Source organism: Gallinula chloropus, assembly GCF_964237585.1.
Source record: "Gallinula chloropus genome assembly, chromosome: 1".
NCBI lineage: Eukaryota > Metazoa > Chordata > Aves > Gruiformes > Rallidae > Gallinula > Gallinula chloropus.
The window spans coordinates 147,073,311-147,088,618 of NC_140085.1; the positions used below are offsets into that span (position 1 = coordinate 147,073,311).

General features: G+C 41.5%; 1 protein-coding gene across 1 annotated transcript in view; it reads left to right on the top strand.

The window, feature by feature from the left end:
* LOC311202667 (pinopsin-like) overlaps positions 1-15,308 on the top strand; it is a gene marked incomplete at both ends in the record, with an annotated part of 88,960 nt that overhangs the window by 57,023 nt on the left and 16,629 nt on the right. Inside the window, one exon of the mRNA XM_084277274.1 lies at positions 5,012-5,245. Coding sequence (XP_084133400.1) covers positions 5,012-5,245 — 234 coding nt within the window. The remainder of the gene's footprint in view (positions 1-5,011; positions 5,246-15,308) is intronic.

A 15,308-nucleotide genomic window follows, 5' to 3' on the forward strand; every position in this document is an offset into this window, starting at 1 on the left:
GTGGGCTGGGAAGTGCCGGTATTTACCCTGGAGAAAGCCCACAGGCTCAGCAGCCCATTCCTTGGTGGATGTTGTATCTGCTACATCTTGTCATCTGGGAGGGAACGCAACTTTTGAGGTGAACCAAGCAATGTGTCACCCTTTTGAGGACATTTCTGCCACTGCCATACACCTCACTGGGTACCCTGGTGGCTTTTCCCACACTCTGTGGCCTACCGCCTCTCATGTATCTGCACAGCACTCTGCCATAGTCCTCTGACTGGTGGTGTCTGTCTTGAATGACAGCCTGAGTGGAGGAGGAGGGTGAAAGGGAACATTAGGTATGTACGCAAAACGCAACTCAGCTACAGGGCAAATGCAGAGGAGAGCGAATTGTGCCAGTCTTGTGCTCCGTGCCTGAGATTAGACAAGCTTGCCTGTCGCTGCCCCAAGCTGAGATCTGAAAAACCAAAACACTTCTGCTACTTCTCAGGGTGAAAGCAGGGGAGACACATTGTTTTCTCATTAAAAAAAAAAATCTTCAAACCTCTTTTCCACCCCATCCCCTTTTCTTTGACTCTAGAACAGAACTTTCAAATTTGGCAGACTATCTCTGTCCTGGCAAAAACAGTTGCATCTACAGCAAAGATGGTGTTTTCCAGCCATCCTAAATAAATACTCAATCCCAATAGGCCAGTATTTCTTGTGCCACTTTAAATATGTGGTTTATATCCTCTATGTGTATCAAATGAATATTATATATAGCCTGTATCTTCACATTTAGATTGCGCTTTACAAGCTCAGCTATTCTAGAACGTTATTTGAATTTACTTTTTCTCACCACTGTCCAATGCTCTTCTGTCAGCTGGCTGTCCAGACACTAGGCATTTCTGGGAGGCACTTCCATTAGACTGCTGCAAATGCAGTGTAGCGATTGCATTAGACTGTCTGGTAGTTTTAAAATAAGAAATAGAATAATTTTAATGCCTACTGCCTGTAATATTTCTGTAGGTTACATCAGCCTGAGCTATATTTTGCTGGAGGCCTTCCAGCACCTGTAAACAACAAAGTTTTAAAGATAACACCTTCTAAAAGTAGGCTACAAAGCTGCAAAAGCAATGAAGCCAAAAGTGTGTAGATGAATGGAGGGGGCAACAAGGGGGTGTTGAAAAACAAAACTCTGGGGTAATTTCCTACAGAGCAGTGTAATACTTCTTGAAATACTCTGGCATTTCTTGCATTGTTGTATCCCAGCATGTACCAGGATGATACCACACCCACACTGAGACTCTGCTGCTTGCCTTCACCACTATCAAAGTACCCGTGTTTGGGCTGAGGTGGTTTGGGGATGCAGAAGGAGCATATAAAAAAAAATCCTACAGTTCAGGTCTGTTTCCCCAAGATGTGGCACAAGGCAAGGGGAAGGACAGTCACACAACAGCCTGGCAGCATGCTCAGAGTCACCAAGAAATGATGCAGCTGTCCTCCTACCCTTTCTATTGTGCAAGCACACCTCCAGCACCTCTCGTGTCCCGTGCATCAAGCTGTGCAAGCCATCAGCGTACTGTCTTCATCCTGGGGCATATCTAATTAAAACAGTAACTGTGATGCTGCATTTCTCTGGTGGCCTGAACATCAGGGAACGTGAGATTACTGATGAAGCAGCAGATGAATTACCTAAGCATAAAATAGACCTAACAACTACAGCCGCTCTAAACCAAGAGAAGCATCAACTACATTTGAGCTTCATTGTAAAGGCTGCCTAGAGGCCATTTGTCCTTTGCACTCATGGTATCATCCTTGTCCCCTCTGGAAAGCTGGGGCATCCAGGTGACCTGGGACTTAGAGCCATTAAGGAAGGACATACTTTATGGTCTTTCCTTACTGCTGGTCTATTGTTTGCACTTCTTACTGCAATTCCATACTTTTAATCTTTTCTCTGCAACACTGAGAATAATCATGTACTTCTGTAAAAAAGAAACCAAACAGTAGTTTCAAAAAAAAAGCCCTGAAGTTCTAATTTGCTTGTTCCCAGGATCTGCACTGTAAGTAAATCATATTATAAAATTATAATATGAGGCACATAAAATTCAAAACACTTGGCTGCGTTGGTGTAAACATGGAAGTGAAAGACTCTGTGAGCATGACAGCTAACTAAGTTTGCTTTCCAATAGGCTTGTCTCACGACAAATGAGTTTTTAAACTCAATTACAGAATACTGCAGCGGAAGGTCACCCTTAATAGATACTGAGGACACATTATGAATGTCCTATTTCAGGAACAGCTGTAATCAGAGCTTTTTCCTTTTTAATTATCAGAAGAGGAAAAAACAAAAAAAAATCTAACAGAACCTAAACTAGAGTGAATCCTCTGGTGTCTAACTGGAGTACATTTCACATCGTGTTTTCCTTCTTGATGGGAACATTAATAAGGATCCTTCTGCTCTAGTGACATGTGAAGAATTCAATGTCAAAGACCTCTGTGCACCTAATAAGTTTTAAAACCTCAATCAAATTTACAGGAAAGGTATTGGGATCAACAGGCAGACAGATTTATTACCATACTGACACAGCCACAGTGGCAATGCGAGCTTCCCTCCCTAAGGAAACTAGCTACAGATGTGAAAATAGAAGGATGCATACCAAAATCCCACCCACAGACACTTCATTTATACGCATCTTTCCTTCCCTTCTTTCTGTTTTATATTTTTTCTGTGCAGAGGGTAAACTCTTTTAAACTCTTCAGCAAGGAGATATTATTTAAACATGGAGGGAAAATATGCTGACTGATGCCTCTGCCTTTATTGAAGCTATGGATGCTGTGGTTAACTGGGGCTTTTTATTCCTCAATTAATATTAAAGTTGTAACATAGCTGCGGCTAACATGGGATCCTGGATTCTTCATGAAAAAAATTCCCATTAGTCATTAAAAATGTAGTTCAAATAATCAATACGGGATTTGACCATTATCTATTATTAATCCTTTTTTCAAGCAAAAGTAATTATGAGATAAAAAAGTTCTGTTCTTGGAGGAAAAAAAAATAGCCCCCAGTGTTTTCAAAAAGCGTGGATTTTATTTTGTAATTGCCTTTTTGCAGAAAATCGTTGGAAGACTACAGAGGAAAAAAAACTTGCTATTTTTTAGCAGACTAAGTTAATGTGTGTTTTATTTATTTTCAACAGGAACATTTCTACTGATATTCCAGATAGAATGAACCACTCTAGAAGGCTAAAATCATAATTAACTTAAAACAAACAGTGTCAGTATATTATGTTGCTTTCTATTTGTCCTCACCCAATTACTATATATGTTTTTTACTTGCAGTCCGATACATAAGCACATATATTATGCAGCAGCACCCACACCACAGAGTTAGGTAAATCTCTGGCTATTTCCACTGCATTACAATGTGTAAGTTGTATGTCAGGCAACAGGAGGTGATGTTTAGCTTGGGTGATGTAAAGTAAAAGGCTTCCACCTTTTACTGTGTTCCATTAATTTAGAGAACACATCAGTGTTCTGCAGTGGCTGAAACCGTTTGTTTCAAACGTATTTTCTTTTGTTAGGTAATGTTTGGCTGCACTGTATTCCAGGGAGCTGCCTTTTGGCTTACTTATGTTTGTAGCTCTACCAGGGTTTAGTTCCCTTGGGTGCAATTGACTCTCAAGTACTGCATTCAGGAGGCAAAAAGATTTCAAAGTGGACATAAATTACGTTTGGCTGAACACAAAACTCAATCGATATACTTTAAATATTTGAATCCTTCCTGAAACCCTGCTGGCACATCTGGGTTTGCTAAACAGACGCTGGGGGGAAGTTGAGGAACTAACCACAACCCATGGAGATTAGTGTGCTGAGGCTCCATCTAGAGTCAGTGGGGAGAGACTGGCTCCAAAATTAGCTGCTTCGCAGAGTTTGCTTTTCTCTGTTGGCTGCAAAGGTGCTTAGGGAGGTCAGCCTTTCTATTCTGGAGCTAACCTTTCTGAATGTTTCCTAAGAAAAATAAAAATTGGCTGCTATTTTCAAGTTTAACCTCCATCTTGAAGCTCTGGACTCCAAAAGGGCATGATGCATTAGTCCAGAACAGATCAAATGAGAGTACATTTTGAAGCATGGACTAGGCTTTAAATCCTTCCACAGCAGAGCTGGGTTTGCACACAGACTGTCAAATACCAGCAATAGAAAGATGAGCTGTTGCACCATCACACCAAAACTGGTTGTTTAAATCTCTGTTTCCCATTTAGCCAGTTCTCCTCCATTTCCCCCCAAAACCTCAAACAATAGCTGAGCTATGCCAGTATCTGGCATGCTTTTTTAAGATCACAATTATTTATTTTTTTTTAATCATAGGAGACGGTCCCTTTTATCAGAACAATAAACTACCTGGAAGAAATAGTCTAGAAAGGATGAATCTTACCTTGTAAAACTTCATAAAAGTGCTGTATGCAGGGCTTCTCTTAGCATCCTGTTCTGAATGCAGCCTTTGCCAACAATACATCAGGCTACCCGAGGCTTTGTCTATCCAAGCCTCAAAAACATCCAAGGACGGAGGTACTACATACAGCCCTAGCACTACTTTGCTGCTTCCACAGCTCTAAAAGAAAATGCTTCTGTTGGTTCACTTGTGCTTTGTAATGCTTCGCCATTTCAAGCAAGTCCTGTGTACTGGAGCAACCTGAGTGAAAACACTGTGCATTTATATAAAATACCAAACCTGAAAAGTAACTAGAGATGACCTATTGGTTATTAAGGACTAGCTTCATCACCTTTCTGCTTTTGCTCCTATCTCTACTGGGACTCTGATTTATTCTGGCATGTAGCATTGATGGCTCCAGGGCTTTCCCTGGTCCTTGGTGGAAACAATGTCACTCTTCCACCTGCGTTCTCTCACTTTTGGGTTTGGGTTTGTTTTGCTTCTTGAACTACAACGATGATTATCATTGCTGATCCAAGACCGGCAGTCCCAGGTTGTTAAAACCATCAATCCAACAGCTCAGCATCTTAAATCCTATCTCTTTTCACCTTTTCCTAGGTTGGAAAAATTCACAAGAATGCTGCCCGCAAAAGAGAATACCACGTACTGTTCATGGTGATCACTACAGTTATCTGTTACCTCGTGTGTTGGATTCCTTATGGAGTTATAGCATTACTTGCTACATTTGGTAAGCCAGGTGTGGTGACTCCAGTTGCAAGCATCATACCTTCCATCCTGGCAAAAAGCAGCACTGTTTGCAATCCAATTATCTACATACTTATGAATAAGCAGGTAAGACATATATTATCTTTGAATTGCATTTTCTCCAGGGTCTGTTAGACATTCTTGACCACCGTGACTACCAGTCCTGTAGATGTGACCTTGGGAGATGAGCAGTCGAGGCTTGTCTAAACGATCCCACTTGAGTCTTGGTGTGGAAGTGGTTGCAACAACATGTTCCTAGATAGGAAGAACACATTTGCTTACTGAAATTTCTTATGTTCTTCTGAAGGCGTGCTGGGTGTTAATTTGTATACTGCAGAGTTGCCAAAGGAATTGGCACCTATTTACAAGAAGAATACTCAAACATTTTGGGGGAGAGAGAAGAAAAGAGGGACAAAAAGATAAAGGTTTTTCATGACCTTGAAAACAACATAAAGGAGGAGAACATTTGGAAATACCATTTTCATGACAGATCCCCTTGAAAACAAATGGTCATTGCAATTACAGCTTTTGTGTACCTCATACATCCTTCCTGTAAAATTCCCAGTTCAGCTACATGCCAAAATGGATAATGAATATTGTCTCATGGGGACCAAGGCCAATTCTAACACTTCTAAAATGCCTAGATCCAGCTCAGATCCCTTGTTCCTGTGAATAGCTTTTTCTGTACACAGAAGTAAACTTCCTAATGTTTCTGTGTTTACAACATTGACTCTGAAGTTTGATAATGGCAGATCTGGAAGTTTTAAAAGTGTTTTACAGTAAGAAATTTGGAAAATATGCATAGTTTATGAAAATGCCCTATCTTTTTTATTACATTACATGTTAGAGTAATTTCCTGTCTTCGTTATGTCCATTACTCTATTATGAAGCAAATAAACTCCCTTTATCCTTTCTTTCTGGTTTTATGCTGGAGCCTACCCTAGTATTTATCAACAGCAGCATTATATTTTTATGAAGCCTAGACAAGGGAAAAGTGGAAAGTAACAGCCAAATGTATTCCAATTTTGCTACAGCCTGAGATAATTATTGGTCTTATTCATCTAACCTAAATTTCTTAAAAAGGAATGGATCTACTCCTGGAGCTTGAGGGCAAGTCATGAAACCTTGATGAAGTCAGAAGGAAAAAATATTACTGCTTTCCCAAGACCAGGACTTCATTTCCAAAATCTAGTTTGTGCTGCTGTTGAAAAAGAGAGCTGAAGCAAAATAATAATGTTTTCTCTTTCCCTATACCTTTTACAATTCGTATGGAAACTCCTCAACAGCAGCATCTGCCTTGTTTCTTCACTCTCTGAGCGCTTTGTCTGAGGTCCTTGACTTGTATGAGATCATCAGACGGTGCTGTGATCACTGGAGAAGGCTGAAATAGAGAAAGCAAATATGTTTTGGCATAGTGTTTACACATGGAAAACATCCCAGATAGCAAGAGTATGGAAGTCGGGGGAAAGATACGGATTGTAAAACACATTAACTCAGCACTGAGCCTTGGGTGCCTCCATATGTCTCAAGAACAGAAAGAATCACATGCGCAGTTACCTGTGGTGACAACCTGGCATCAACAGATATACACACAATTAAGGTTGTTTTTATGTTCTCAAAGTGCTCCAAGCAGTTACTGAGAACTGTGAATTCTGTAGCATCAAAGGCTTATTAGACAGTCATGCTGCTGTGGGTGCACTGAGTCAAAAAGCAAAGGCTCACTGTTGAGAAAAAGTTGATTAGCAAGAATAAAACCAGCGTGCTTGCACATCAGAAGAATGTAGCAAGCTGTCTAAAATCACTCTTTCTTTGCAGTAGCTGACTCTTTCAGCTATAAAGGAAATACTTCTGAGTGCTTAACTTGTTTCTCAGTATGTGGTTTACTTTTGATCCAGTTTATCATCTGTTGTAAGGAAAGATCAGTGTGGGATGATCTGTCTACAAGGGGAAGATCTGTTAGGACGTTTTTGAGGCAAGGCATGCAGCTTCTTAGCAGCAGGCACTGAAAAGGCACTGGAACCATTCAGGAGCATCATGGCAGGGAACTGGAAACAGTTTCTTAAATGTCTTTCCTTCCTCTCCAGTAACACACGACACCAGTGTATTATATTTCTCTCTTTAAACACTGAGATTGTTTCATGTGTTTTCCACTGCCCACTGTTCTATAGCTGCCACCATTTAACAAAAAAAATGGAAGGCGGCAAATTCAGATCAGTCTTGGAGAGTGGATCATTAGTTGCCAGCTGGTGGTTGCTGTATCAGTCAGGTATTTTTCCTAGTTTACTTCCTTATTGTTGCAGAGTTATGCAATAGTTTGGGTTTGAAGTTACCTTTAAAGGTTATCTAGTCCAACCACCTGCAATGATCATGCAGCCCAGAGACCAGTCTGACATGACCTTGAATGTTTCCAGGCATTTAGGACCTCTCTGGGAAACCTGCTCAGTGTTCACCACCCCTTACTGTAAAAAATTTGTTCAAGATATCTAATCTAAATCTACCCTCTTTTAGTTTAAAATCATTGCTCCTTATCCTATCACTGCAGGCTTGACTAAAAGGTTTGTCACCATCTTTCTTATAAGCTTCCTTTTAAGTACTGAAAAGCTGCACTAAGGTCTCACCCAGAGCTTTCTCTTCTCCAGGCTGAACAATGCCAACTCTCAGTCAGTCTTCATAGAACAGGTGGCCCAGCCCTCAGATCATCTTCATGGCCCTCCTCTGCACTAGCTCCAACAGGCCCAGGTTGCTCTTACACTGGCGACCCGAGAGATGGATGCAGTACTCCAGATGGGGTCTCACAAAAACGAAGTAGAGGGGCAGAACCACCTCCCTTACCCTGCTGGTCACACTGCTTTTGATGCAGCCCAGCCACATTGCTGGCTTGTGTCCAGCTTTTCATCCACCAGTATCCTCAAGTCCTTCTCCGCAGGGCTGTTCTCAGTTTCTTTGTACTCCGGCCTGTATTGATACCAGGGCTTGCCCTGACCGATGTGCAGAACCTTGTACTTGACCTTGCTGAACATCATGAAGTTCACATGATCCTATTTCTTGAGCTTTTCCAGATTCCCCTGGAATCAAGACAAAAATTGCTTCTGAAGAGTAGCTAGGTCAGAATTGTAGTAAATACTTTTCACTGTAATAAACCCAAAATAACAGCTAATACATAACACTAATCCTCAGCTCTCCTCTGCTTTGCCACAGTGCATTAGCAGTAACCAATTATTTTTACCTGAGACGGTTAAACTTCAGTTGAAGAAGGTGAAATGCATCCCTCGTGCGTTCACCTTCCTTTCAGAACAGGAACAATGGTAACACCCTCGTATGGTGTCACCATCATTCGTGGCACCTCAGCTGCTTTGTAGTTGTTCTCAGTCATTTTTGTAAATTTAACACCTCAGGAAAGCTGTCTTCTTCCCAGCATTTGGCTTTTCTGGGCTTCCTGCTTAGCTGAGAATTGTCACTGGAGGCTAATACCCCCCAACACAGAAATGATCTCGCCTCTCTTTTCCGATGTAAGGTGCCAAAGTAGGCTATTTACTCTGCATCATATGAATACACTGAGAACTTATGGCTTAATTTTTATTTCTTTGTGCATAAGCTAACTTTTTTGCTTCAGGACATGCCTTGAAGATTGCAAAACAGTATTGGTTGACTGCAGCTGTGGTGTTAGCTTCCAGCTATCATAAATCAGTGTGGAATATCGTTGAACCATCAGCCTCTGAGTCAGCCTTAAAACTCATCCTGCAGAGCACACCTTTAAATTAGCTCTCAAGCAGACCCCAAGTCACTTTCATGGTCCAGGAACCCCAGAGAAAAAGTTTTGTATTTGCCGTTGCCTTCTCTGCTGCCCTGAGGTGATAAAATACTGAGGAAAATGGTGAATTTCTTTCCAGCCGGAGAGACTCCCTCAGGTGGGACGGCATGGGGCACGCTGCTCTCCTTCTCCCTCTGCTCTCCTCCAGAAGGAGGGAGATGCATCATTAAGCTGGACTGTTACTGGGCTGATTGTCTCATGCCAGGCAGACATTCAGCTTTGTGGACAAAGTGTAAAGCACTAAACTACCTGAGACCGAATGATGTCTGGGGGGAAGCTGGAGGTCGCAGTAGGGAAGGAAACTCCATTTTCTCTTGCTATGGTGTGTCTTCTGCCCCTCTGCAACATGGACATGTGTGCCCGGAGTAGCCCTCCTTGAAGGACTGGCTCCTAAAAATGCAGCACACAGCCAAATACCCCCACAGTTGCCAGAGCAAGCTGGACAGGGTCAGCATGCGCAGGCTTTCAGTACATCAGTCTTTATACAGGTAATGCAGTTATGCAGATTTTCTGTTTCAGCTTCTCCTATCTCTCTCAGCATATTTTACTCCCATCACAGCTGCCTGTCAAGTTCACATTGTCTCTCTTCAAACTTCCACCCATGCAGCCACCCCAAACAGATTTTTAATGACAGCTTTAACTGCCTCCCTTTCACTGTGGTGATGCTGATAGAAACCTGCTCTTTCACAGGTTCCATGCAAGCAGGTATTAAGCACGCACCCAAGAGATGTGGAGCATCCCTGTAGCCACCGGCTTGCTATTTGAGGACATGTTTGCCAGGGCTGTCCTGCTTTCTTGTATTCCACAGAATGGCACAGGACTCCCAACACAGAAGAGCTTTCTGGCTGGTGCAACTATACGTGAGGACATACTGCATTGAGACACAGGGGTCATTAGCTGGATAACATAATTGTGTGGCAGCTTTTGAGGTTAACCTTATCATATGTATCAGAAGTTCATTTTTTATTGATACAGAATCAAGATATGAATGATGAGTGCCTGAGAGGATACGGTTATGGATGAGACCACGGTGAGATTGAGTGAATCTGCACTCGCTATTTCGCGTAATTTCAAGTTATCACTCAGAGAAAATGGGAATTTGTTGCATTGCTACTGACAGCAAATTTAAATCAAGTTCAACCTGTAGGACTCAAAGATCTACAGTATCAATCACTCTGAAGCCACTCATCAGATTATAAAACACAACCTTTGCTGTGCCTTGCTCCACTGCATCTCATGAGCTTCCGACTAATTACTTCCACACATTTAGTCACTCAGGTAGTGACCTAAGGCTCCCTGGACTACTGCAAGTCAGGCTAGCACATCTAATAATGTTTTGCATATTACAATTGGGAAAAGAGTTCACCCAAAGCCTGTGATCAGCAATGTGCTATTTCTGGTGTCAGGAAGTGCCTCTGAGCAAAAGTGAGGAGGGGGAGGAGGAGGGAAGGGATGTATTAGATGTGAGTACAAGTCCCTGATTAGCGATTTGATTTCTACTCTCTGTCTTCTTGTATTAAATCACTGCACTTTTAAAAATAGAAGCTGGCCCTGTCATTTTCCCCAATGACTTGGAAAAGTGATGCTGTAAAGGATATAATTAATAAAAATAATTATGAAAATAATTAATACTGTGACCTATCCAAAGTTATCGTGTATTGGTAGAGGGGGCAGGCTGCATGAGGCAGAAATTACATAGAAAAAATGAACAGGCTAGGCAAAATACAAAGTTTGTTGTTTCTTTTTTTCTGGTGTACAATGAGATTTGAGTAATAATGTACTTAAAGAGTGTTCTTCAATGAGATGTGGGCTGAGTGTGTGCAACTGTGCTTCTCACAAGTGAGCACTTACTCGGGCACGCAGCCCTGTTGCTGCAACAGGGCTGCTCACACATTGAATTATCTTTAGATTCATCCTCATTGTCCATGCACACAAGGTAAAATAGTCACCTGGGCCCAAGCTGAGAGCCTCAGTGGAGAAGCTGTGAAGAAGCAGGGGAGCAGGGCTGGAGTGTGATGTGTGACAAACAGGAGTTAACCCAGCAGGGATGTGCCATTTTCACAGCAGGTTAGAACTGTGGGCAAAAGGAAAGGCGTTTTCATATTATTTTGCTATATTAGGACGCATGATAGCACACCATCCAGAGAACTGCTACTGACTCAGGTCACAGGTCAGACACCTCCCAGGCACTCTGTGACTGTGGCAGTCCCCAGGAGGCTGTACCACCACATGATGGGTCACCAGCCCCCTCTTCCAGGACCTTCATGGAATTTCCTTCCGGCCAGATAAGGAACAAGGAATCCTTCTTTCTTAAATGACAACCTGTCTGTTCCTTGTATATGCAGTTTACTAGCAACCCCTTTCAGTCCTTCTTGATCTTACCTTATGCACTGAGCAGGGAGAAATGCATCCGCACTTCGGGAAGCAGAGCTGCACATGATAGCTGTGAAAAAAATAATAATAGCCCTAAGATTTCCCAACTGGCTGTATAACAGCTGTATTTTCACAGCCAATTTTCATGTGCAGTTTTCAGTATTTCAGTATGTCCAACAAAAGGTAATGTTTCATTTTTAAAGCTGCAAGAATACATGGGTAAGTTAAGGCTTTTTGTTTGGCTTGGTTTTGGGTTTTCCTTTGTGTTAAAGCTGCTCATTTTCCCACTTGGAACACTAGGATATTTTAGCTGCACGAGGACACGAAACTACAGGTCTGGAAAGACAGTATACAATGGAGGGACAATTTTGTCACGCCTCATTTTATGCACCAATTGCAGCATACCTATTAAATCCTGAAGAGAGACCCTGTTAGTTTAGTTCATGCCCTTCTAGAGGTTGGTGGGCTTACCCTAAAATTTACTATCATAAGTTGTTATAATTATTCATTAAAATTCACATGCATGTTAGCACTCATGATGTTTTTCATCTCTTCATTGGTAGCTGGGATGACTTTGAGTAAATAATAGTCAACATAAAGAAGTGATGATGCATTACCTTCTCAGTCATCTGGAACCGGCAAGAATTGTTGTCCAAATAGAATTGCACACCCAAGCTCTTAAGTTGACAATGGGAAAAGGCAAAATGATTTCTTAGTGCAGAATACTCTACACTAAGTACAATACTACAGTACAGTTCAGAAGTGTTGTGACTTTATTTCTTTCCCAATATGCAGTGTTATGACTTTTTAAAGTTGAGGGGTAAAGAGAAGAAGGGTCTCAAGGGCACCTTCGCTGTTGTCATAAGGCATAACTGAATTTCACACAGAGTTCAGAATGAATTAAGGAATTTCTCTTGCAGCTCATGACAAAAAGATCACTTCTGGTAAATAACCTGGGCATTTAACTAGCATCCCAAGCACCCCCAGGCAGCCTTCATTCTGCCCCACACTACATCCTTGATACAGTCTGGCGAAGTATGATGACGTGAGCTCACCTTTGTCCTGCCTATTGTGTGGATGCTCTCTGGGCACTGGACTGGCTTCAGCATCACAGAAGGATTTAAACCCAGGGCAAAAGTAGGAAGCAGGTAGCCAGGCCACCTCTCATGCAAACAAAATATTAGATAATATTGGAAAGTAATACACATGGGTGAACACAAACACAGGATAAGCACACATCTTAGACTATATAATGACTTGAAACTTATGGCTAGGGAATGCAGTAATAGAAGCAACAGAAAATAAAGAGTAGTGATTTATCCTCACTTTATATGTGATTTCAAAAATTATCTAATATGTTGGTGTCTCTTCATATATTGCTTTTGCAAAGCAATGGAGAAACAGGGGGCTTCACAGCAATGTGAAGAGACCTCCACATTAGACAAGGGAAACAAAAGGGTCAGAACACCTAGGAGAAAATTTAACTAGTAGGGTTTGTAGCAAAGACAATGGGACCCTTTTGTAGTCCATATCCACCCTACAAAAGAAAACACATTTCTGAAAGAAGGAGAAAACAGAAGACTGCAAGGAGAGTGAGGCTGATGTCAAATTTGAAGTGGCAAGTATTGCAGAAAGAGAGATGGAGGATCCCTCAAGGGCCTTTACTGGAGCCAATGCTATTTGGTATCTCCATCAAAAGCATAGGGGGATTGAGTGCATCCTCAGGTGACCTGAGTGGTGTCATTGGCATGCTTGAGGAAAGAGATGCCATCCAGAGGAACGTTGAAAGGCCTGTGTGAATGCTCTGAAGTTCAACAAGGCTAAGTGCAAGGTTCTGCACTTTGGTTGGGGAAACCCCAGTATCAACACACACTAGAAAAAGAAGGGATTGAGAGCAGTCGTGTGAAGGACTTGGGAAGCTCAACATGAGAAGCTCAACATGAGCTGCCAACATGCATTTGTAGCCCAGAAAGCCAACTGTGTCCTGGACTGCATTACAAGAAATGTGGGCAGCATGACGAGTGAGGTGTTCCTCTTCCTCTACTCTGCTCTGGTGAGCCCTGACCTGAAGTGCTGCATCCAACTCTGGAGCTCCCAGAGACAATCTTATCATATAACACACTTATTAGGTCATTTCTTGTCTTTTCAACATACTTTGTAACCTGGATGGCTTATGTATTTTTTCAGAGGTTTAAGTGATCTATATAATTTAGAATAAGCCCCTAGGCATGGTGCACGTAAACATTTTGATGTAATTGGACAAGTCAACTTTCGAAACAAAAATATAGTTGAATCCCAGGTTAAGAGGCCACACCCACCCTAGCACATTTTCGTTGAGATTATTGTAGGAAAGAGGAACTGTTGCCTCAGATGCTTCCTGATAATCTTGCAGGCGATGCTGGTCAATAGAAAGAGTCATAGTCTCACTTGCCTTAGCAGAAATGGAGAAACCACAGTTAACTGCAGTGATTGAATGACAGGAGATTAACATTGCTGCTTGCTTGAAGGCTAGTAGTGAAATATCTGTAGGAAAATATTTGACCTCTAAAATCCTTGCCACTATCCAAAAGGCAATAAGCCAAAAAAAAAGTTGTTTCAAATAATTTGTATGCAGGGTTATGCATCTCAACTTTTCTCCAGTAAAGAGAAAATGGTGTCAGTCAAATTGTTTGCATTTGCGTATTTGATCAGCTTCGGGACAGCCATTTACAATCAGCACTTTTTCCCACACTTCCACAGTTAATATTAAATGTACGGGGTAGATTGAAAGAGAAATGGAAGTTGCCAATATCCAGAGCTTTCTACAGAATAAAGGAATGTGGTATGTTCACAGCTAGGAAAAGGTGTTATGATTCCTATATGGAAGGCCCCTTGGTATCTTGTTTGCTCTCACAAGTATACACCAGCAGAAACTCAAACAAAGTAGTTTGGGTTTGGGTTATGGGTTTGTTTTGGTTTGGTTTGCGGGGTTTGATTTGGCTTGGGGTTTTTTGTTTGGTTTGGTTTGGGTTTTTTTGTTTGGTTTGGTTTTGGTTTTTTTGCTGTCTTCAAATGTACGTCTGTTCTCAAGCGAGAGTCTGGATCATCAAGAAGTCAGTGCTAAGAGAAAGGCAGGAAAAAAGGACCAGGTGATAATGACTGTTCTGTTTTTCAATTGTCAGTGTGACCTAGAAGTTTGTTGAAAGCACTTGGCCTTTTTATATCTCTCTCTCAACTGATTTCCAAGTTTGGTGTGGACAGTTAAGGTCCTGCAAAGGCATGCAGGATCTAGAGGTAGACTGAATGTATGTGCTTTACAAAATAACGCTGCCAAGTCACACTGAACAGATGATCTCAGCTTCAATGCCAGGTCAGGGATCCCCTTGAATTTTAACCCATGTCTTGGTCTGGTTGAGGTCAAACATTGATGTAGCCTCAGAATTCCCCATTTTAATTCCAATGTTTCTGCTTTTCTGTAGTATGTCCACACTTTACAGGTGAGACTCCAGCTACTTATTTGCTCCAATTTACCATTTCAAAGCTGAGATGTAGGCATGGGTCAACATGGAGAAAACAGAATTTCTAATGCAATGCAACAGATTATATAAACAAAGAATTTAGTTGCTTTATGAGGACAATCAAATTCAACAGATGGAAAAGATATGAAAAATTAAGTGTAGCCCTGCGGGTAATAGTGCCTCTCATTTTCCTCTTCTGTTCAATCACTGAATAATCTTTAGTGATGTGGCAACAGCATAATACAAAAAATTCATCCATGTTTTTGTGCATTTTGTGTCAGCTGACATTACATCTCAGAATTTTACTGTGTCTACCAGGTATATTTTGCAGTCATGTATCCAGCTAACAATTTGAGCAACAATCATTTCAGATTAGGTGGGTGAAGAGAAAAACACTATGAGATTTCCTAGTCAGATAATATTTTTTCAGCATTTATGTAATGTCCTCTAAGCAAATATTGTTAATTGA